The 23956-nt window shown below is 44.2% G+C and overlaps 1 protein-coding gene across 36 annotated transcripts in view; it reads right to left on the bottom strand.

Annotated features, from left to right (window-relative positions):
- DLG2 (discs large MAGUK scaffold protein 2) overlaps positions 1-23956 on the bottom strand; it is an 877737-nt gene that overhangs the window by 206941 nt on the left and 646840 nt on the right. For all 36 annotated transcript variants that reach the window (XM_083609628.1, XM_083609598.1, XM_083609629.1 and 33 more), the window contains 2 exons: positions 23611-23780; positions 2533-2669 (listed from right to left, as the gene is read on the bottom strand). In XM_083609628.1, the coding sequence (XP_083465754.1) occupies positions 2533-2669; positions 23611-23780 (307 nt within the window). The remainder of the gene's footprint in view (positions 1-2532; positions 2670-23610; positions 23781-23956) is intronic.

The raw sequence follows: 23956 nt of genomic DNA, 5'->3' as shown, positions 1-23956 counted from the left end.
CTCCGGCAGTGCGGCAGCAGCAGGAGGTCCTATTAGCTAAAGTGGTGCTTCAGGTTAAGAACAGTTTCAGGTTAAGAACAGACCTCCTAAACGAATTAAGTACTTAACCCGAGGTACCACTGTATTGAGACACTGCAGAGCCTGTTGTAGTTTTAAGAAATATGGTTTATTCATGTATTTACACCCTTGGTCTGCATGGAAGGAGCCCAGAACTTACAGCATGGTGCTTTCAAGAGGGGGTTGTCCCCCACAGCATTGCAGCCAGCCTGCCCAAGATGGATCCCAGTCTCTCTCTCTCTCTCTTTCCAGCAACCCTTGCTTCAGACCACAGGAGCCAACTCCTAGGGGCTGTGGAGGCTTCTGCCCCCATATTAAAATATCTGATGGGCATTCCCATTCAAAGTATGTGTGTGCAGAGCATCATGTGATCAATTATGCAGGGCGGGGCTTACCTGGGCCCCCACAATATTTCATTCAAATTGGCACCCCTGCTCAAGACTCCCTTTTCCTGTTACCTCACACCCAGTTACCCTAGCACCTTCCAACCTTCACACCTCAGGGCAAGGGGGTAGGATAGTTCTCACGTATTGCCAATGGCCCTCGGTGGCCCTGTATTGTTTCTTAACGGCCCTAGCTTGGCCAAGTCCTTTTGCCTAGGCTAGCCTAGGAATTCCTCTGCACCTTGTATCTCTCCCTTCACACCCCAAATAATCAAAATCCTACCATTTCTATGGGTTTAGGGGTGCCCCCTCAAAAATATACAACAGCAGCTTACAATCTTCCTTTTCATTAGTTCATTGCACTTTCCTCCAAGGAGAAAAAGCCAGCATACATGGTACTCCCTCGCTTCCCTCTTTTATATTAACAACAGCCCCGTGAACTGAGTTAGGCCAAGGGATTGTAACTTGGTAGAAGGTCCTATGGAGCCAGCGAGGTGCCTTCAGCTGTTTGGGACCCACCCCTGATCATAGGCCATGCTGGCTGGGGCTGGTGGAAGTTGTAGTTTCCAACATCTGTAGGGCAACTCATTGGCTAGTCCTGGCCTAGAGAATGGTTTAACTCTGGGTGAGACTAAGCACATTTGGACAAAGTTTCTGGATGAGAGCCTGCAAGGGATCCCCCCAACTTGGCTGGTCTCAGCTGCTCTAGGGAGATGAGGTATATATACCGGTAAATCATCCCCCACATTAATTCTTCACTGGGTATTTTTTTATGTGGTGTGTGTGTGTGTGTTAGATGCTGGCCATTTTAATCTAATCTAGAAGATCTTCAGTCTTCCTCTCAAGAGCCCCTCCAAGCAAATTTTGCCCGAATTCAATAAAATCAAGCCGCCCGAATGTTGGGAGGAAGGAAACAGCGGAAGAGCAAGCAAAGAGTTCCGGGGAAACGTACAAATTTTATTTAGATTTCTGGCTCAAGTGGAAAATTGCCCCCTTTACATCTGCCTCTTGGGATTTGATTGGATTGTAACTGAGAGGGAGCTGAGTGCCGGTTTTGTGCTGTGGCAAAGTTTTGCCCTTTTGAAAAAAAACACACAACACTCTTGAAAATCATTTCTGTTTCTTCACATGCCTGTTCAAGTACAACTATAGTGAGTGTTCTGCAGTGAACATCTGTGAACTGGGGAGCTCTAATTGGCCTATTGGTGCTTATTCAAATGGCTCTTTTGAAGCTCCGTGATTTGGAGAGCTCTAAAACTGAAGCAGTTCTCTCCCCCCTCCTTGTTGTTTTTTTCTGAAGGCCTAAAAATTGCTTTAAGATAGTGAGTCTATTGTTCCACTTAATTGTCAATGCATTGTCCCCCAAAGGACAGAACTGAATGGGCTACAGCTGCTGTCTAGGTTCAGCAAGGGAGGGAAACACACACAAAAAAGTGTCAATTATATTTATTTATTTTTTATAGGAAGCTAAGATGCTGTCAGGCCTGGGAGTATCGGGTTCAACAGGTCAGTGAGTTTCCTTCAAATCAGGAACCAAAATGCAAACATACACACAGTCTAGCAAAGGACAAATCAGTCAATTTCAGTTTCTCATAATTTCTAATAGTTCAGTTGTAAATTCAGCTCTAAACATTTGTTCAGAAATTTGTGATAAAAAAAAACCCTCATGAAAATTTGTCAGCATTTTAGTGCAAATTTCTGTGTGCACTGTTGCAAGCAGTTTCGATTAATGTACACATTTCTGCAAGCAACTTTCCTTAATAGAAAACATTATTTTCACTAATATATGTGCTTTTACGGACACTTTTCCCTGAGAAAGTGCATTTTTGAAAAGTGCATTTCGGAGTTGTGGAGGTTCAGTTCACATACTGGCCTGAGAAGTGTGAATTAGGTGGTTTTTTCATTAAAAGGCAAATGGAATCAAATCTATTCCCGATCTCTAAGAAGGAGGGAGCAAAATTATATGGAAGAAGGAAAAGGAGGAAGGCGGATTTAATTGGTCTGAACCAGCGAAATCTGTCCAACTCAATCTGAATATGTATTATATTGCACCATCCAACTGCACATAAAAGCTTTGGCATCAACTTCTCACCATAAGGAGCCTGTCTCCAACTTGCAACCTCCCGTCCTTCTGCGCTGCGCCTCCATCAATAATTTTAGTAACATAAATACTGTTGTCTCCAGGAATGTGCTGATTCCCCACACCTCCGGCGATGCTGAAACCCAGACCTAGGGAAGAAAATGGAAAAGCTTTCTTCAAAGCGGGCAAAGAACATTTGCTGAGCTAATGTACAGGGAGATCTGGGCATGCGGTCATTGAACGAAAGGTAAACATGAACATTCAGGGCTGCCTCGTATTGAGTTAGCTCCACATGGAGCAGAATGCAGTAGAAGCAGGTTCTGCAAGCTCCTCTAGTCTTGTTTTTTTAAAGAAATGTCCTATTCCCCACAAGCAATCACACCAGGCTCAGTAAGCTCCCGCTTTTTTCACAAGCAGCCAGGTTTCTTACTTGGCACCTGCGTGAACATTTTCATTTTCTGAAAAGCGATTCCAGTGACAAGGGGAGAAGAGACGTAATAGCAGATTTTGGGCCCGTAATTTTTATTTCATGGCTATTCTCTTTGGAAAGAAGGGATGTCATAACACACTGGCATGATTAGAGATGGCTGCATTTGGAAATATATTTTAAGAGGAAAAAACCCCCGAACTATTTCTGGAGATCTGTGAACATTTGGTAAATTATGGCTTTCTGTAAGAGGAGGGTGGGGGGAGTGAAATGTGCTCCAGCTAGCAGGGTGGTTAAAATAAAGCACCATCTCATTCCCTAGGGAAGAAACGGAATTATTTTCATAATCACGGAGAGATTTCTCAAAAATAAAAGCGCACATAGTTTCCCCATTTCTATTTTCAAAGGGTTGGAGCAGTTGTGGGATCTCTTGGCACATCCAGAGAGCTTTCTGCCATGGTCCCAGCCCTTCCTTGGTCTTCTTCTAACGCACTTGCATATAGAACAGGGATAGGCAAACTTGGCCCTCCAGATGTTTTGGGACTACAATTCCCATTATCCCTGACCACTGGTCCTGTTAGCTAGGGATCATGGGAGTTGTAGTCCCAAAACATCTGGAGGGTGGAGTTTGCCTATGCCTGATATAGAACAACCCTGTGGGCAAAGCCAAGGACACAAGTCCTTCCCGCTCACTGTACTTTTCCGTGTATAAAAGTAAAGGGACCCCTGACCATTAGGTCCAGTCATGGCCGACTCTGGGGTTGCGGCACACATCTCGCTTTATTGGATGAGGGAGCCGGTGTACAGCTTCTGGGTCATTTGGCCAGCATGACTAAGCCACTTCTGGCGAACCAGAGCAGCACATGGAAACGCTGTTTACCTTCCCGCCGGAGCGGTACCTATTTATCTACCTGCACTTTGACGTGCTTTCGAACTGCTAGGTTGGCAGGAGCAGGGACCGAGCAATGGGAGCTCACCCTGTTGCGGGGATTCGAACTGCCAACCTTCTGATTGGCAAGCCCTAGGCTCTGTGGTTTAACCCACAGCGCTACCCGCGTCCCCTTTCCATGTATAAGACGAGGTTTTTTCTACATAAAATCACCTCAAAAATTGGGGCTCGTCTTATGCATGGATAGTGCAGAGTGGGGATGGGGGATTGGTTCCTGTCGCGAGCAGCAGATTATCAGCAGCGACAGCACTGATTATTGGTGTCTGCGACAAGGTCAAATTGCTGTTCCTGCAGCAAATGGGCGGGTGATTGGTGGCTCTTGTCAGCGAGCAGGCACAAAAAAGCTCAACAACTTTGGGCAATTTCCCCCCATTTTCTGAATTTTGAGTCCCCGCCAAATAGTCTTATACACGAAAAAAATATGGTAATTGATTGTAGGGAAGGAGCAGCCCCTTGTCTACACTGCGTATGCAAAAGTAAGAGAGAATCTAGGTGTTTTGAACCCCCTGGACTTGTGCAACTATATATTGCTATATTCTTTGGGCCAACTCAATGTCTGCATGCATGAGGGTTGAAGGCCTTGCACGACGCGGCTCCAAACATTAAATAATAACAATAAGAGTAACCACAGATAATATTATTAATATGAAATAAAAAATTTAATTCTGCCTGTGCCTAGCATACCAAGCCTTTTTTTAAAAAAAAAAGAGGAAAAAATGTTTTCAGAATCTTGATGGAAGAAACAGGGCAGCATAAAAATGGGCATGACCAAACAGCAGCTATCGTGTGTGTGTGTGTGTGTGTGTGTGTATATATATATATATATATATATATATATGAAATTATGCAGGCCAATTTCCTCTGTAGGGGCTGTCATGCCTCCAAATTTCATGCCCCGTGCGAAAAAACAGAAAATAAGAAAGTTATGCCCCGTTCTGGTTTTGCAATGCAAGTCAATGGGATTTCTGGCTATTTTTAAATTTCCCAATCCAGATTTTGATCCAGGGCAGGCTGGAATTGGTCCAGCTTGATCCAGACCAGATCTGATCTGGATTTACAAATCGGGGCCACAAATCAAGGGTCTGTGCATAGCCCTACTATTTACCCTACCCTTTGACAACCAACTCTTTTTAATATTATATTTTTAGCCGGGACGCGGGTGGCGCTGTGGGTAAAAGCCTCAGTGCCTAGGGCTTGCCGATCAAAAGGTCGGCGGTTCGAATCCCCGCGGCGGGGTGCGCTCCCGTTGCTCGGTCCCAGCGCCTGCCAACCTAGCAGTTCGAAAGCACCCCCGGGTGCAAGTAGATAAATAGGGACCGCTTACTGGCGGGAAGGTAAACGGCGTTTCCGTGTGCTGCGCTGGCTCGCCAGATGCAGCTTTGTCACGCTGGCCATGTGACCCGGAAGTGTCTCCGGACAGCGCTGGCCCCCGGCCTCTTAAGTGAGATGGGCACACAACCCTAGAGTCTGTCAAGACTGGCCCGTACGGGCAGGGGTACCTTTACCTTTACCTTTACCTTGACAACCAAGTGGTAAATGGTTACTATAAAATGGAGGTGTTGTTTTTATGTGGAAAATGTTTTGGATCTCACCTTTATCAGGACACACACACACACACATGCTCATAGCAATAACAAACACACACAAGCTCATAGCAATAACAAACTTAGTTGGTCTCTGAAGGGCTACTGGAAGGATTTTTTTATTTTTTATTTTGTTTCAACTACGGCAGCCCAACACGGCTACCTACCTGTAACACACACACACAGTTCACCCTATAATCTTACTGTAATTTCTTTTCACTCTTTTTAATATTATATTTTTAGACTGTAGGAACGCACCCCTGGTAAAGGGTGGGTAGGGAATCCAATCTATCAATCAATCAATCAATCAATCAATAATACATTGCAATGATACTAGGGTCAGAACGAACTGTGAAGGAGGAACCCTAAACATTGTGATTGGAGCCAAAACCAATTTAACAATCACAGGAAAGAAACTGTCCAAGGAAGAAATGAATACATGTCTAGGGCATGCTATCTAAACTGAAGTTGACAGGGCGGAATGATAGAGATTGTTCAGCATGAGAAGGAGCCAGCCTCTATATTTCTGCTGAGTGTCATTTATTCCTTCTAAATTGATAACCATAGGAATCAATTTCTGTCCAAAAGGAAAGGAGCATCATGACATCCTCATAAGAAGTTGGCAGGCAATATTCCGGCAAGCAAACATTTAACTGATAACGCCAAACCTGTTGACAAAGCTGCGGTCTTCTGGGAGGCGACCCCCTAACCTTGAATGTCTCTTATATGGCACATGCTTTTGAAGGAGCAACATACCGATCACTCTTTGAAAAACAATAAATAAGTGTGGGACTTCCATGAGTTCCTTTGGAAAGCCGTGAAGCATTCTGCTGATTGGATTACATGGGCACCTTTTCACTCTTCCTCTATCACTGGGCCTAAATCAACTCTACCCACGAAAAATCAATAGCTTCCACCACCTACTGAGTTAAAGGGCAGAAGGGCTCTTGTGTATTAATTTTTTTAAAAAAATAGTTTAGAGAAAAGGTAAGTAAGAAAGAGACATGATAGAAGTTTATATAATTATATGTGGCATGGAGAGAATGGAAAGAGAAAAGTTTTTCTTCCTTTCATAACACTGGAACTAATGGGACACCTGGGACTTCCAGGGAGGAAGATAGCGGAGTAGACAACTCTTGTTGACTGTTCATCAACAGAGATAATTATGTGGTGATTAATGATAGACAAGCCATAAATCTTAGTTATCACATTCTCTCTGGGAAGATGCTCTGATGCTCTGAAAATGTTGCTTTCCATGCTGGGAGATTTAGAGTAGAGGAACTTCAATCGTTACGATTTTCTCTTTCCATTCTCTCCATGCCACATATAATTATATAAACTTCTATCATGTCTCTTTCTTACTTACCTTTTCTCTAAACTATTGTTTTAAAAAAATTAATACACAAGAGCCCTTCTGCCCTTTAACTCAGTAGGTGGTGGAAGCTATTGATTTTTCGTGGGTAGAGTTGATTTAGGCCCAGTGATAGAGGAAGAGTGAAAAGGTGCCCATGTAATCCAATCAGCAGAATGCTTCACGGCTTTCCAAAGGAACTCATGGAAGTCCCACACTTATTTATTGTTTTTCAAAGAGTGATCGGTATGTTGCTCCTTCAAAAGCATGTGCCATATAAGAGACGCTCAAGGTTAGGGGGTCGCCTCCCAGAAGACCACAGCTTTGTCAACAGTTAAATGGCATTATCAGTTAAATGTTTGCTTGCCGGAATATTGCCAAAAGAACTCATGTAGTCCTGTCCATTAACTTCAGTGGGTCTGCTCTGAGTAAGACTAGCATTGACCACTGTCCTATGCCTGATCTAGCAGGCTGGTTCTTGTGGGTTGAGCTATGAGAAATGGATTGAAGAACTACGCCAGACATAAGTAACAAAGCATGAAGTTTTAGAACTATTTAATGTCAGGAACTCGGCCTACACTCGAGTAGGACCCTGACAGAGACACATGCCCGACTGGCATGTTCTCTCCTTCCTGGTCTTTCGTTCGGGAGCTTCATGCTTACAACCTTTCTTCTGCCCGAACATCACAGTGACCAATGCCAACCGACACCGGCACAGTTAGGGATCCGCAGAGTTTGTGCATCATGCGTAACAGACCTCAGCAACTCAGCATTTTGGCTAATCTACTTTATTTACATATAAACACACACGGAGCACTGCAACATGGCTCCCTCTCTCTCTAGCATCAGACAGCAAAGAGAAAAAGACAAAGGACAATAGTCCCACTTCACGGAACACAGTAACACAAACATCCTGTCTCCGTCACTTCCCACTCTGTGGAGTTAAAACATATACTGTCATGTGATAGACAAAAATCCCATGACTGCAATCATGGAGCAGGAATTCTAACACTTAAAACATTAAGGAAACAAAACTAAATAAAGTCCTGTGGCATTTGGCTGGCCATGACAAAGGCTGAGTGCTGGCCTAGATAAAACTTGTCTGATTAAGGGAAATGTTATACACACACACTATTCTCCTACAGAATTTATTCCTCTGCATTTTTCTGGCTCTGTGCTTATACTCTCTGCACTGGAGCATTAGCAGGTAAACTCCAATGGGAAATGAAACAAAATCAAAGTGTAGGAAACTGCAATTTATTCCAGGTCACTAGACCGATGGCAGCTGTCTCTTTTCCTATTAAGTTCACGTTGCATACTCAGTCAAGGGAGTGAGGGAATCATTTGCCCTGGAAAGATGAAGAAAAGTGAACCTATATGCCTGCATTTGAAATTTATGGTCACATAAGCCATGCAAAGCAGACGTTTAAAGACTTGAGTGAGGTGTATGATTGCATTAGATTAGATTTAAACCTGGTGGATCTTCATTGTACTGAGGTTCAAACAGAGACAATCCAAGATTTCATCTGGGGGAGTGGTGCTCAGAATGCCAATTTCCCCGCTCCCCAAGACTAGGTCCGTTTAAAGTTAGGACTAGCCCTCTTCCACCTGGAATTTGCACTCTGTCACTCCAACAACTCAAATCTGGTTGCCAGTTTGTTTCTGGGCCCAGTTCAAGGTGCTCATATGGTTTAAAGCTCTAAATGACTCAGACCCCAAATATCTGAAAGACCACCTCCTTCCCTTAGGACACCCTTGGGTATTAACATTGGCAGATGGGGCCCTCTTGGTTGTTCCACTGGCCTCAGCAGCTGTGTGTGTGTGTGTGTGTGTGTGTGTATCTTCTGTGTGTCAGTCCCTAAGTTGTAGAACTTGTTCCTCACAGAAGTGAAACTGGAACCTATGTTATACAGCTTTCAGCGAATGCTGAAGACACACCTCTTTATCCTGTCTTTCGACAGCTGAATTGCATTTTTTTTTTAGGACATCCCCTAAGTTTTGAGATTGTAAGTTGCTTCAAACCATTTTTAATGTGTTGTAATTGTTGTAACCCACCCTGGGACTTTAAGGTGAAGGGTGGGTGATTAATTAAAAGAGTAAGAACATAAGAAAAGCATGCTGGAACAGGGCAATGACCCATCTAGTAGAAGAAGAGTTTGGATTTGATATCCCACTTTATCACTACCCGAAGGAGTCTCAAAGCGGCTAACATTCTCCTTTCCCTTCCTCCCCCCCCCCCAACAAACACTCTGTGAGGTGAGTGGGGCTGAGAGACTTCAAAGAAGTGTGACTGGCCCAAGGTCACCCAGCAGCTGCATGTGGAGGAGCGGAGACACGAACCCGGTTCACCAGATTACAAGTCTAGCGCTCTTAACCACTACACCACACTAGTCTAGCATCCTGTTCTCACAACAGCCAACCAGGTGCCTGTGGGAAACCTTCAACGAGGACCCCAGCACCAATAGCCTCTCTGCTGGCTTCCCACCACTGACACCAAGAAAGCAGCCGTATCTTAGGGAATATTCCCCCTCTTCCACAAATAGTCATGCAAAGATGGTGAGGATGACATTTTGCATTATATCCCACTTTTCCATCAAGGAGATCCAAGTGGCATATGTGGTTCTCCCCCTCCTCATTTTATCCTCACACCAATCCTATGAGGTAGGTTAGGCCCCAGGTCACAGAGTATGTTCTGTGGCAGAGAAGAGTTGTGAATCGTGGTCTTCCAGGTCCTAGTCCAACTCTTTAACCACTCTGCCACACTGGAATTCCGCCCACCACAAATCTCACCCAGCTACACTTTCAACATGTGTTTTACTTAAGCAGGGCCTGCCAAACTCTTGTTTTTGGCAAGGTCTGGTAGAAACCATAGTTGTCACATTTCTATTGCTAGGAGTATCCCAATTTCATCACAGGGCTTGCATATGAAACCCTCCCTCTCAGAATTTCTCTCTGAATCTGCTGAGCATGCACAATTTTCAGTTTACGCCTCCTTGCTATGTGCACTGGTGCATATATGTAATATTGATGAAAAACAATCAAGAGGGAATTGTGATCCTACTGCATGATGGCTCCAATATTCCTGCATAGAATTATGCATGCGGTGAATAAAGTGAACAGAGAGGTTCACATTCTCTCCTTGAACTCAGGGACACCCCATGAAGTTGAATGTTGAAAGATTCAGGACAGAAGGAAGAAAGGACTTCTCCGCATAGCTAAACTCAGATGCTCCAAGTGTCCCTATCTTCCAGGGACATCCTGGATTTACAGAACTGTCCCAGCTTCTGATTGATCCCGGAATGTCTCACTTTTCCTTAGGACATTCATATTTTCATCGGAGAATTGTTGGAGGGCAGGGACACAGGTGGCGCTGTGGGTTAAACCACAGAGGCTAGGTAGGACTAGGTAGGACTTGCCAATCCTGCCGGAGCGGTACCTGTTTATCTACTTGCACTTTGTGCTTTTGAACTGCTAGGTTGGCAGGAGCAGGGACATGGGTGGCACTGTGGGTTAAACCACAGAGCCTAGGACTTGCCAATCAGAAGGTCGGTGGTTCGAATCCCCGCGACGGGGTGAGCTCCCGTTGCTTGGTCCCTGCTCCTGCCAACCTAGCAGTTCGAAAGCACGTCAAAGTACAAGTAGATAAATAGGTACCGCTCCAGCGGGAAGGTAAACGGCGTTTCAGTGCGCTGCTCTGGTTCACCAGAAGTGGCTTAGTCATGCTGGCCACATGACCCAGAAGCTGTACGCTGGTTCCTTCGGCCAGTAAAGCGAGATGAGTGTCGCAACCCCAGAGTCATCCGCAACTGGACCTAATGGTCAGGGGTCCCTTTACCTTTTTTATGCGCTATTTTAATCAGTGCACATACGCACCTGTACAGATTGGAAACTTTGAAGTGAGGGGAGCAGCAACGCGAATAGAAAACTCCAGCAAACCATGAGCATGCCAGTACTGAAATTAATTTGAGAAAACTCTCCAAATTAAATTGGGAGGCAGGCAGAGTGTGGAGCACAGTCAACCCTCGGAACAATAACAATGAAATGGAACATGGGACATCTGCTCATCCCTAACTCAGGAGGGAGATCCAACGAACGCCCCACACTCTGTGCAATGCCTTAAATAGAATAGAACGCCGCAAGACGACAATCAGGGGCTCTACAGGATTGCATTAGTAACGGCATTTGAAAGTGGGCACAGTCTTTCTACATAAAATGAGACGTTTCTAATCAAACCGCGCAATGCAGCTAAGCAAAGAATCAGACAATCGCCATGTTCAATTAGTCATGGGTGTCTGCTGCCAAGGGCACCCTGACAAAACAGAAAATGTGCACTTGCATTCTACAGAAAAGTGGGGGGCGGGAGAGAGAATGATTGAAATCTGAAGAGATAGACTGACCATTTCCAAAAAAGAGAAGTCAACCACATTGATTCTTGTAGTGAACAGGCTTTGGGGGTGTGTGTGTTGAGTTGGGGGGTGTATTTTCAAATTGGGCATGTGGGAAAAGGTCACTTTACAAAAAGAATGGGGGAAGGAAGGAAGCAATTGACGCAAGATCTGTTCTTGAAATATGTGTGCTGTTTAATGAAGAGCCCAAGATGAGCTCTGAGCCTTAGGGAAAAAACCAGAAGAACATGCTGCTCTGCCTTCTGTTCAGCCAACCAACTTTGCAATGAGTTGATGAAACGAAGGTCTCCTTAGAATGCCTTCACCCACACAGCTAAAATGTGTGTTTCTCCAAAACCATGGTGATTTTCTTCCGGTTGATGATGTGGAAAGCCTGGTCTTTTTGTCCACAGCACGGAAGTCTTTGTGTCTTTTGTCCCGGGACCCTAGGAAGTTGTCTTGTACCAAGTGGAGGTGCTTTTCTCAAACCTCTTCCATGGTTTCAAACCATGGCAGTGGCAACCCCAACTATCCAACTGAATAGCTCAGTCAATGCAGCATGAGACTTTGAATATCAGGGTTGTGGGTTCGAGGTCCACGTTGGGCAAAAGATTCCTGCATTGCAGGCGGTTGGACTAGATGACCCTCGTGGTCCCTTCCAACTCTACAATTCTAAGATTACAGGGACTGTTAATTGGTGAAAGGAGGGAAAGTAAAGCTACATTATACTAAGATAAATTACAGGACTAAAATTTGAAAAGATGGAAAGGATTTGCTGAAATAGATAATCGATCTAGAATACAAAAAAGGGAGGTGCGAGGAGGTCAAGGAAATAGGCTAATGAAAGATAAGTAATGGGAAGATTTGTTGTATTTTTCTTTTTTGTTTAATGGATTTTATTTTTCTGGTTTTTTTTCTTCTTTTGTAGCTTATCTTTTTTTTTAACCTATTGTGATGTGTTGTGTTGTTTTTTGTTTAAAATGATGTTTCTTACTTCTTCTTTTTGTAACTCTTAAAACTTTAATAAATATTATTTTTTTTAAAAAAAAAAAGATTACATGGACTTGCTGCTTCTGTGCCCCAGCAGCCGTTGTCCAGGGAAGCAGCACTGATGCCTGCGTCTACAGGGTCGACTCCACCCTTTCACACATGCCCCTACTGCCATATATGTTGCCTTGAGCAGCTTGGGGTTAAAATAATAATTAAGTCCCATCCTAGCCCTAAGACAAGACCTACCAAGAAAAATAAAGAACTTATTTATGTATGCTACAACAGCGGCAAGAGTCTTGATAGCACAAGGATGGAAGATTGAGGAAATCCCAATGAAAGAACGGTGGCAAGAAAAACTGATGAGTTATGCAGAACTGGCTAAATTGACATACAAACTGCGGGACAAGGACAACTGTGACTTTAAGGAAGAATGGAAGCTTTTTACAAATTATCTAAAAAGACAACAAAATGAACTGGACTCCTTGGCAGGGTTTGAATAAACATACATAAGCTTATTGGTTGATAACATGATAGATAGATAACGTAAGGATATGTAAAATTTTATAACATGCAGAGAATAATATGTACTGAGAAATCAGAGAGAGGAGCTGAGGGAAATCTCGGGGGGGGGAGGGTTTGAAGGGTGGGTGGGGGAAAAGGGGGAAAAATGAATATGATATGTTTTGATGGTATGTTGAAATTGTTAATAAAAATTAATAATAATAATAATAATAATAATAATAATAATAATGTCCCCCTGAAGCATTAGTTCCAGTAGTGATGTATGGAAGTATGGAAGTGAGAGCTAGACCATAAAGAAGGCTGATCGCCGAAGAATTGATGCTTTTGAATTATGGTGCTGGAGGAAACTCTTGAGAGTCCCATGGACTGCAAGAAGATCAAACCTCTCCATTCTGAAGGAAATCAGCCCTGAGTGCTCACTGGAAGGACAGATCCTAAAGCTGAGGCTCCGATACTTTGGCCACCTCATGAGAAGAGAAGACTCCCTGGAAAAGACCCTGATGTTGGGAAAGATGGAGGGTACAAGGAGAAGGGGACGACAGAGGACGAGATTGTGAACAAATGTGTCATGTACCTAGAATTTCAATTTGCAAAACATAATCTATTTTATTGAGTTTTTAGTGCTCATCCCTGCTGGATGGAGACACTTTGCATTAAGTGAGTCTGCACAGAAACTGAGCCAACATTCAATATAGCTGGGATATTAGGAGAAAAGAAATTAACATTAAATCGGTGAGTATCATAATGGCTTGTATAACATGCTCATGTTTAGAATACTGTCTGCGAGAGGTCCCTATGTCCCTTCACCTGTTGTTGAGCTCCAAGTCCCATCAGTCCCAACCCCCAGAGCCATTGGTCAGGGATGAGGGGAGTTGTGGTCTAACAACATCTAGAGTTATAGTAAAAGGTCCGTATAGTAAAAGCTATGGTTTTCCCAGTACTGATGTATGGAAGTGAGAGCTGGACCATAAAGAAGGCTGATCGCTGAAGAATTGATGCTTTTGAATTATGGTGCTGGAGGAGACTCTTGAGAGTCCCATGGACTGCAAGAAGATCAAACCTATCTATTCTGAAGGAAATCAGCCCTGAGTGCTCACTGGAAGGACGGATCCTGAAGCTGAAGCTCCGATACTTTGGCCACCTCATGAGAAGAGAAGACTCCCTGGAAAAGACCCTGATGTTGGGAAAGATGGAGGGCACAAGGAGAAGGGGACGACAGAGGACGAGATGGTCGGACAGTGTTCTTGAAGATACCAACTTGAGTTTGACCAAACTGCGGGAGGCAGTGGAAGACAGGAGGGCCTGGCGTGCTCTGGTCCATGGGGTCACAAAGAGTCGGACACGACTAAACAACAACAGAAGCATTAGTTCTGGAGAGCTGTTCCCCAATGTAACAGCGGTTGTGTGTGCAATTTGGATGTGATAAAATTTGGGAGACAAATTCGGCTCAGAAGTCCCACCCTTTCCTTACCCGTCTTTTACTTATTCTGACCCTATGCTGGAAGCAACACACAAATCAAAATATCCGTATCAGGAGTGACTGCCTGCTCTTCTGATTACCCAGATTCCCAGCTGGCACTGGAAGGAACTAAAGCTACTCTGACGGGCATCACTCTTCCTGCCAGGCTTATCTCCTGTCAAACCATGCTCATAAGAGCAGTTTTAAGTTCTAGGCAAGGGTGCCAACTGGATGCAACGGAGCCAAGAGATAAGCATGAAGTGACATGAAGACAACATTTGTTTGCTTGCTTGCACTAAATTGGAAACCTGCAGAGCTATGGAATTCCTGGGGAAGATGTTGGACATGCATTCCTTAGCGTTTTCAGGTCTTATTGTGATAACTTTTCCATACTGGGGCATATAGGAAAGTGACATCTCCACCGTTGCAAAAGCTCGTTAATGATGCCCGTTGCATTCAAGGCCGTTCAAATTCTGTTCCCTGGTTGGTGGAAGAGAAATGCGAGGGGGACCCTTTGGCAGAATTTCTGCAGAAGGAGGGGAATTTCTCCAACAATTTCTCAGAGGTTGGTTGCACTGCCACACCCCAGAAGAGCCTTCCTGGATTAGGCCAATGCACTCCCATTATATGCGACTATAGCCACATCCACACCATACATTTAAAGCATTGTGATACCACTTTAAACAGTCGTGGCTTCTCCTAAAAAGTGGATTGGGAAGAGGAATTGATTGTGAAAGCCACTCTGAGAATTGCAGCTGTGGAGAGGAATTCCTAATAACTCCCAGCACCCTTAACAAACTACAGCTCCCACAATTCCCACAATATGCTTGCTATATGCTGCCTCCAGGATCAGAGCCAACATTTCTATCAATACAAAACACTGGGGATAAACATTGGGGCAATGGAAGGCTATTACCTTCACACTTTGCTTGTAGGCTTCCCAGAGGTATCTGGTTGGCCACTGTAGAAAACAGGAGGCTGGATTACTTAGGCTTTTGCAGGACTCTGATTACTGGCTTGCTTGGACTACGTCCCGGGCTCTGACCCCACTGGGACATGACTGGATCATGCAAGCATGTTCACCGTTTCTTTTTATCTTTGACAACTCCGATGCAATTCACTCATTCATGCCGTCCCTTGATGTATATGACCTTTGTCACACAGGGTGTACTGTCCATATAAGTAGAGATGTGCACATGCGGCCAAGATTTGGCTTATATCTATATTAACAAAAAACAAAAAACCCACTGATCCATTTCAGAGCTACTCTTTGCAATCTATGGACTTGATTCCTTAGCTGCTATTCATAAAGCAAGATTCTGCATTTCCCCTTCTACTTTAATGAGGAGATTAAGCCTGCCAAATTGTAGACAAATAGGTCCAGAGATTTCTTGTGTAGGACATAAAAAGCATTCATTTTCTTCCATTATCCCTTATGGAGTGGGGTTTTAAAACCCAAATTAAACATTTGGCTGGGAGAGAGAGACATTTGCAGGCTGGCTGTCCCCTCTCCTTACTGCCAGGCTGCCCCCCCCAAAAAACACACACTTTCTGACAACTCCAGATCACTCTGGGCAGCATTGATGGGGCGATCTGGGGCTGCCTCACTCTGTTCTGCCCAAATCTAAAGTTGGCCATTATGATTTGCTTTCTGGTATTCAGCTGGAACCAGTACTTGATGCCGCAAATGGGCCGTTCAGATGTTGCTAATGGGTCACTGGCAACTTTGTGTTTTTTGTTTTTATTTAAAGAAACTTAAGGGATTTTCTGCAGAAAGGGTAAATCTTGATTAAATTCAGACAGGGGGATTCCGGCTGGCATTTTGATGCCAAAGCCATGTGCGGATGCTGCACACTTGCCTGCGTGAGCAGCACTGATCCCACAACAAATGCCCATCTGGAAGCACCCACAGAGACAAGGCAACTTATCTCCTATTTGCAGCGGCAGAAACCAATGAGCTAAGATGAAACCGATGAGAACCCCGAAGGTTCCCTCTCTCCAGTTTTATTTTTGGCACAAACGTGACCTTTTCCCTTGTTCTTCATGCTTCAGAAAGCAAGAGCCCTGCCTGCAGGCGAGACAACAATTGACACATGTGGCCCAGACAGTATAAACTGACAGTGGTAGGGAGCAAGCAGAGAAAGGATGAGCGGACTAGGGCCCAGTAGCTGGAAGCCAACTGGCAGCCTGGACAGCTTTGGGAAAATGATGGGGTCCACCATGCACAGCAAGCTCTGTGCAATCTCATTTAGGCAAAGGGCTTTGAGCAAATCCAAAACACAGAAAGCACTGCCATCAGGAGCCCTAACAAAAGGAAGAACAAGTAGGAAAGGATTAGGTTGACGGGAACTTCTCCAGCGAGATTTCCCAGAGCCTTCAGGGCTTCTACTTCTGGTATCTGCAGCCAGCTTATAAGCAGATCCTGTGTTTTACACACCACCATAAAGAAGGCTGATCACTGAAGAATTGATGCTTTTGAATTATGGTGCTGGAGGAGACTCTTGAGAGTCCCAAGGACTGCAAGAAGATCAAACCTATCCATTCTGAAGGAAATCAGCCCTGAGTGCTCACTGGAAGGACGGATCCTGAAGCTGGGGCTCCAATACTTTGGTCACCTCATGAGAAGAGAAGACTCCCTGGAAAGGAACCTGATGTTGGGAAAGATGGAGGGCACAAGGAGAAGGGGACAGAGGATGAGATGGTTGGACAGTGTTCTCGAAGCTACCAGCATGAGTTTGACCAAACTGCGGGAGGCAGTGGAAGACAGGAGTGCCTGGCGTGCTCTGGTCCATGGGGTCATGAAGAGTCGGACACGACTAAATGGCTAAACAAGCTTCAGAAATGGCACACTGCTCATGTCGTTGCTGTCTGCTGAATTTGATCTCCTTTTATAAATCTTCATGATGGAATTGCTTCAAGCGTCACAGCCCAATGAGTTCTGCCTTGAGCTGTTGAGTGCCCTGCCTCTCTTCCCTTCCCTTTCCCTGCCCTCACTTCCTGTTGTATTTGGCTCCTCTTTTATCTTACTTCTCATGGGGATAAGGTTGGGCACTGTGAGAAAAGGGTGGGCCTTTGGAATGAATCAGCAGGACTCTTCTTAAAGGTAAAGGTAAAGGGACCCCTGACCATTAGGTCCAGTCGTGACCGACTCTGGGGTTGCGGTGCTCATCTCGCTTTATTGGCCGAGGGAGCCAGCGTACAGCCTCCAGGCCATGTGGCCAGCATGACTAAGCCGCTTCTGGCGAACCAAAGCAGCGCACGGAAACAGCGTTTACCTTCCCGCCAGAGCGTTACCTATTTATCTACTTGCACCTGATGTGCTTTTGAACTGCTAGGTTGGCAGGAGCAGGGTTGCTCACCCTGCTAGGTTGGCAGGGAGCTCACCCTGTCGTGGGGATTCAAACCGCTGACCTTCTGATCAGCAAGTCCTAGGCGCTGTGGTTTAACCCACAGCGCCAGGACTCTTCTTACATTCTCCCAATTGCAATGGCCATCAGAGATCGACAAAACAACAACAATCGCAAAACCGTGAGCACTCTTCACATGCTTCTCTCATGCAGAGGGCAGGCACAGTGAAAAGGACTGCAGGGCCAGGCCCTCCCCCCAAGTCACATTGCTCCTCCTGCCCTTTTGATGCTCAGCATAAATTCTGCAACAGGAAGCAGGGCTGGCTCAGGACATTTTGTGTCTGACATGAAGGACAAGATGGCGCCCTTCCCCAAGGCACATTCAGAAACCAACTGGAGTGGTAGTTGAATCTTACTCCAAAACTGGTGAAAGGAAGTGCTTTTTTAAAGCCAAAGTGTGCTGGCACATCTCAGGTGGGCGCCATTGCAGGCTGGTGCTCCCACCACCTACTTCTTGCCTTTATGTACTTCTGAGAAGCCCAAAACAAACATTCCAAGTCAATTTGGGTGGCCAAATTATGTGCGACTTTTAGTTCCCTAAAACTTAGGGAACAAGCTTTTACTACCAAAATGACTAAGGTTTTAAATGACAATTTTAGGTTGTATTTTAGTGATCAAGATTTTTAACTGCCGCTATATCTGAATTGTCTCCGTTATACCCAATTGCAATTCAATGTATTCAATTCAATGTGTTTTATGATTTTCCTGATATTGTAAGTGAGCCGGAACTGGTCTGGGACCGTGATGATAAAATTCATTCCAAGTCAAAACAGAAGCTGGCTGGCGTGTCGGAATCTATACTCTTGTTTTTAGACCTATGACTCCACCGAGCTCCTAGCCACGATTGGTCAAGCTATGGGGCAGGGCCAATTCACTTTTTCCTTTCTTCAACCCATCTCCTGATAGCAGTGATGGCCTCTAAGCTTTTCAGCCAGGCCACTACCATTGCACACACCTGTTTGTGAAAGGACCCTTCCCAGCTGCCCTAGCTACCTGCCTGAATCGAGGAGAATGAGGGAGGTGGGAGACGCATTTATTTGACCTGCGCCGAAACCAGGGGTGACCGCCAAACCAGCTAGGCAGACAGCTTGGCGTAATTTTTAGCAACTCTGCGGGTGGTGAATGCAGCTGTTGTGAAACCGGCATCTGTTCAGGGCTGCCCCGAGTTGCCCAGTGACGTAAGCTAACAACTTCATGGTGAGTTCTGGCACCTATTTTTCTTGAAAAAAAGCACTGCCAATGGAAAAATTGCACTTGAGGGCAGCAGAGGGTTCTGGGCACTCATAGCTCTTGTCACTCCCCAACTTCCAGTATCTGCCGCTGAGGCAGCTGTTGAGGCATCTGATCAAGGCCTGCATTTTAAAATGAGCTTAAAGATTTGCAAATGTTTCATGCCAGGCACAAAACCAGCTGGCTAAGGACTTTGGCAGTTGTTTATTCTCCTGGACAAGGGCTCCCCGATTTATAGCAGTAGCAGGAGACGAGTTTCTCAAAATCATAAAAGGGAAATACAGGCTGGGAGCAAAGGTTACACTGACCCTACATATTACAGAATACAATCAAGCTGCAAAAACACTAATTAAGAGTTGGTAAATAGTAAGATCTCTGTTTAGATAGAACTTAATACCACGAGCCATCTGTTTTAGCCATTTGTTTTGGAATGCAGGGGCAACAGGGGCAAAAAGTGATCTGGTAATTAAGGTGCCTTGTCGAGGCAAATGTAAGATATATGGCTACTTGTCTGCCATTTATGGATAGAAGGAAATATAGCTCTTTGTCTCCCATAAAAGGTAATAGGAAATGGGTGTATCTTTTATGATTGGTTCTAGCAAACAGCCAATAGGAATTTCAACCAGGCTGATTGGACAGAGGCAGCCAAAGGAGGAGCAAGGGGGCTGGGTTGAGGAAATATAAGTGCTGGCCATCAGGGCTGGAGCATAGGCAGAGCTTTGGCAACCATATACCACTGTGCCTATCATTTATTTGTCTGACAAATAAATTATTATTTTAATTTCTCTATTGCTGCGTTGAATATTTCATTCCAGCTAAGCGTTAACCACAAGCAGGGTGCTACACTGTCTCACTTTGACTTATCATAGGACTGGTTCACCCGGGAGCAACACACTCCCGCAGCATGAAGCTCCAGGGTGGGGTCCCAAGAAAACAAAACTTTTCAAAAGTTTTTATCTGCTGCAATAGGACCTCATTTTATTGGATTTACAATTTTTAAGGGTTTTTTTTCTGGGGGGAGGCATAAATATTTGGAAGCAATGACATGGAGCAGAAACTTTCTGAAACGGCAGATTTTGATTGTCACACACAGGAAGAACAAGGATATAGTTTGAGTGCCTCACATGTGTTTTGTAAATCACTTAATATGTGAACACGAATAGAAGTTATTAATACTGTATAAGGGATTATTATTTTGACCAGAATGTAATTAAAATTAAAAAGATTTTGGAACGCAGAAACAATGAAAAACATCAAATCATCAATTCTAGCATGTGGGGGGGCACCTAAATTATATAATTTGGTATTTTAACGATTGGTATTAGTAATTGTGTTATAATTTGGCATTGTTATAATGAGGCTATGATTGGACTGTAATTGAAAACTAAAAAAAAATATTATAAAAAACAGCAAATTTTGCACTGCCTTATTTTTACTCTTTAATTTTTTTTTGATCCATTTTATAAGTTCATGAGCAGGATTGCCAACTGTAAACTCGACATTAGGCAAGCTTGACAGTTTCAAAGATTTTAGCTTTCTTTATTAAATGCAAGTAAAACAAACATGCAAAATTAGAGCACTCTCAAGGGCATGGCAACATTTCCCAAAGCAACGTATTTTAGAAAAGGAAACTTTTCCAGAAAAGCAACAACACATCCCTGCTTCTAAGCTGCTGGGAGCGCCAATGATTCCAATGATTCCCTATATTCTTTTCAGCGCTTGCTTAAAATATTTTTGTTCAGGCAAGCAAGCCTATCCAGACACGCTGGTGTTGATTTGCTTTAATACCTGTTTAGTTCCCTGCTAGTTTTAATTGTTTTTAATTACTTGTTTTTATAGATAATGTTAAATATTTCTTGCAAACCACTTAGAAGTTTTGTTATGATCTGGTGGTATATTATTTTTGTTAAAAATAAATAAAAGCAACTGGAGAGTGCAATACGATGGACCCCCCAATCAGTGCTCCCCCCCTAAAAAAATGTTTAGGGGTACTCTGATTCTGTCTGTGACTCAGGAAACACTGTGACAGGAAATGAGGCCGTCATCAGGGGTAGCAACAGAACTGATGATTCACTGTGCTAGAGAAGAAACTAAAAATCTTAATTTTTTTAGTTTCTTCTCCCATTATATTCACAAAATGTTTAGGCGTATGTGTACCCCTGCGTCCCCCCAGAAAAAAGCACTGCCCCCAATACTGTATACATTTCTATTTTTAGACTCTCTTTCTGAGGGCAAGAGGCAGGGAACAGTTGAGGAACAAAGCAAAAACCCAAACAGGATACACCTTCAAAATGTGCACTACAGAGGAACCAACAATTACTTCCCATGCCTGAGTAAGTTTAATAAATAATAATAGCAACCATACAAAATCCAGTCAGACAGGAAAGTCTCGACTGACTCTAGCAAACCCTAATGGTGGGAAAGACACCAGGAAGTTTCCGAAATAATAGCTTAAAAATTAAAAAGACAAGCATAGCATTTATTTATTAAAAAAACACACCATACAAATCTGAAACTATAATATTAGATGAGGAGCCCCTGACCTGCAGGCTACACACAGCCTGTGGTGTCAGCCCACAATGGCACCTCCACTGCTTTGGGCAGTGGAGACCAACAGTGCACAATTCCACCCTTTTTTCTTCCTCGCAGGTAGACCAGGTGAGGTGCCACTGTTCCAAGGAACTCTGTTGAGCTTTGGGATGGTTCTGAGAGTTCACAACACAGCCTTTCCTTCTGGCTTAATTGGCAGCAGCAGTTACAAGCTGCCATTTGAAATTTCCTACAATGTGCTTGAGTGCCCAATGGACCACCCCCCCAGGGCATTGTGGGAAATGTATAAGGGTGTCTTGCAGTCTCCCTGGCTCCTAGCGTAAGGGATGGTAAGGGATGGTTCCAACATCAGTGGGCCCCGTTGGGGCCCTGGGACAACTTGCTTGCCATTTTAATGCAGCACCAGCAGGAAATGGATCACTGCATTTTACACTAGAGGGAGCCTTCACATAACATCAAATCCACTTTTCAGCCAGCTGCAGTGGTGAAATGGAAATCCTACGTCAACAGCAAAATTCAGGTGCTAATGCATATGTGTGTGAGCGAATCTCGTATCCAGAATGCATGAATGATCAAATCAATATTTGAAACACCAAGCAGTTAAAAACAACAGCTGCTTATAAAAGCATATAATGTCTGTCTGTCTGCCTGCCTGCCTGTCTGTCTGTCCATCTCTCTCTCTCTCTCTCTCTCTCTCTCTCTCTCTCTCTCTCTCTCACACACACACACACACACACTTAGTAAAGCAGAATTGTTTCAGGCACCACAACTAAAACTGAAATCTTGACAAGGATCTTGACACCAGAGTACCAGCATTTAATTTCTTTTTTCCCCTGCAAGGTAACACCAAGCTAAATTATTTCCTGCTGCTTTATCAAAAGCTAAACGAATATGCTAACTTTAGTTCTTTTCACATCCATCTTCCTCAGAAACTGAGAATTGTATCAAATACCTGCTTAAATATCCAGCCCTGCTCTAATATGGGGTTGCATCCGACACTGAACTGCTGATTCAAAAGAAAACATTGCTGAGAGGCATCTCAAGCTACTTGCCTTCTGCTTCATAAAGTAACGCCACCCAATGTCCTGACATCATCATGTTTTGCATTTCCCAACTCCCACTAGCCAATGATGTGGAACAAGGAATAGGAAGTGCAGAGCACGCGGATGTCAGTCGGAACACAGAGGGAGTGAGGCTAAATACAAGTTGAAGAAAACCAACCAACTCCGAATGGCAGTGATGCTTTCAAATGGGCACCATGTGCAGGTCAGCCCATGGTGAGCTGTTGGGGATCCGGCTCTGCAGTGGCAGGTTACCAAATAGGCACCACTTTTTAGGGATCAAAATAATATTGATTTGATCTTGATCATGATTTGGTTTGTTTTATAACATCAATAATTGCTAACGTTTGTTCCGTGTAATAAAATTGGCTTATTAAAATGGTTGGTCGGTAAACTCAAAAATGTATTAGGAGATAATTTGCAAGGAGGCCCCCTGAGATTTTGACTGCCTAGGGGCTTCCACAGGGTTTAATCCGGCACTGAGGCTGTGAGACCTACATCCATGGGAAAGGTACAACTCTGCATGAGCAGAGGAAGGCACCAGTATCTAATCGTGGCTCATTACGGTTCATAAACCAACATTAAACCAGTTTCCTGGTTCAGGTGTAATGGAAAACTGAGGTTAAGGGGTAATCCAGACTTCATTTTGAGATGAATTTCTAGGTCCAGGTCCAGACTTTAAAGCTCCATGTCTGAAAGTGTTCTTTTTTTTGGTCCTGGTGCTTTTCTCGGTGCAACCAGCATTTTACAGCTGATTTGGAGCCAACGGCAATTGGGTATTATTATTATTATTATTATTATTATTATTATTAGGATTGCCATTTGCTCTGATTCAGCAGTAAAATGTGGGTTCTCCTGGGGAATGTACCAGGGCAAACAAAACAAAACAGAACAAAACAAAACAACCTTGCTCATACACTGAACTTTAAAGCACAGGCCTGTGTCTGGAAAGCACAACGCAAAAGGAAGTCTGGATGAGTGAGCTCTCGGTGCAGGATCTTTGCACTGAAGGTGGTACACAAGGAGAGATGTGATAAAGATGGAGCACTGTGCAGCCATGGTGCTCACCCACCACATCACAAACATCCCAGCGCAACCACAGTTTGATCTGGCCAAAGGACAGCTTCCTGTGTCTCCCCACCTACCCCCACTTTTCTTTCAGTATTTCCTCATTACCTTTTGGCCCTTTGAACAGTTTGATTTCGACAACAGTCTCCAGAATAGGTCTCCTCCGACGGACGTAGAGTCGCACTATGGAGCCAGCTTCCTTCAGGGCCTCGACGGCTTTGCTGTGCGAAACTTCGGAGACGTCGACTTCATTCACCCGCAAGATGCAGTCGTTGACTCTGGAGAGGAGGAGGACAATGTAACAGAGAGACTGAGCCTTCTGATGCCAAACCGAGAAAGAGATTCACTGGAATATTTTCTAGGGAATGGCGAAGGCACAGATAGACCACGATAGATACACCCCATTTGCATAAGAACAAATCAGATCTTTCTGAAGTCCCTTTGGCAGTCATTT

The sequence above is a fragment of the Podarcis filfolensis genome (assembly GCF_964270895.1).
Source record: "Podarcis filfolensis genome assembly, chromosome: 4".
Classification (NCBI taxonomy): Eukaryota; Metazoa; Chordata; class Lepidosauria; order Squamata; family Lacertidae; genus Podarcis; species Podarcis filfolensis.
Note: the sequence above shows the minus strand (reverse complement) of the source record. Positions and strands in the feature narration are given on the sequence as shown.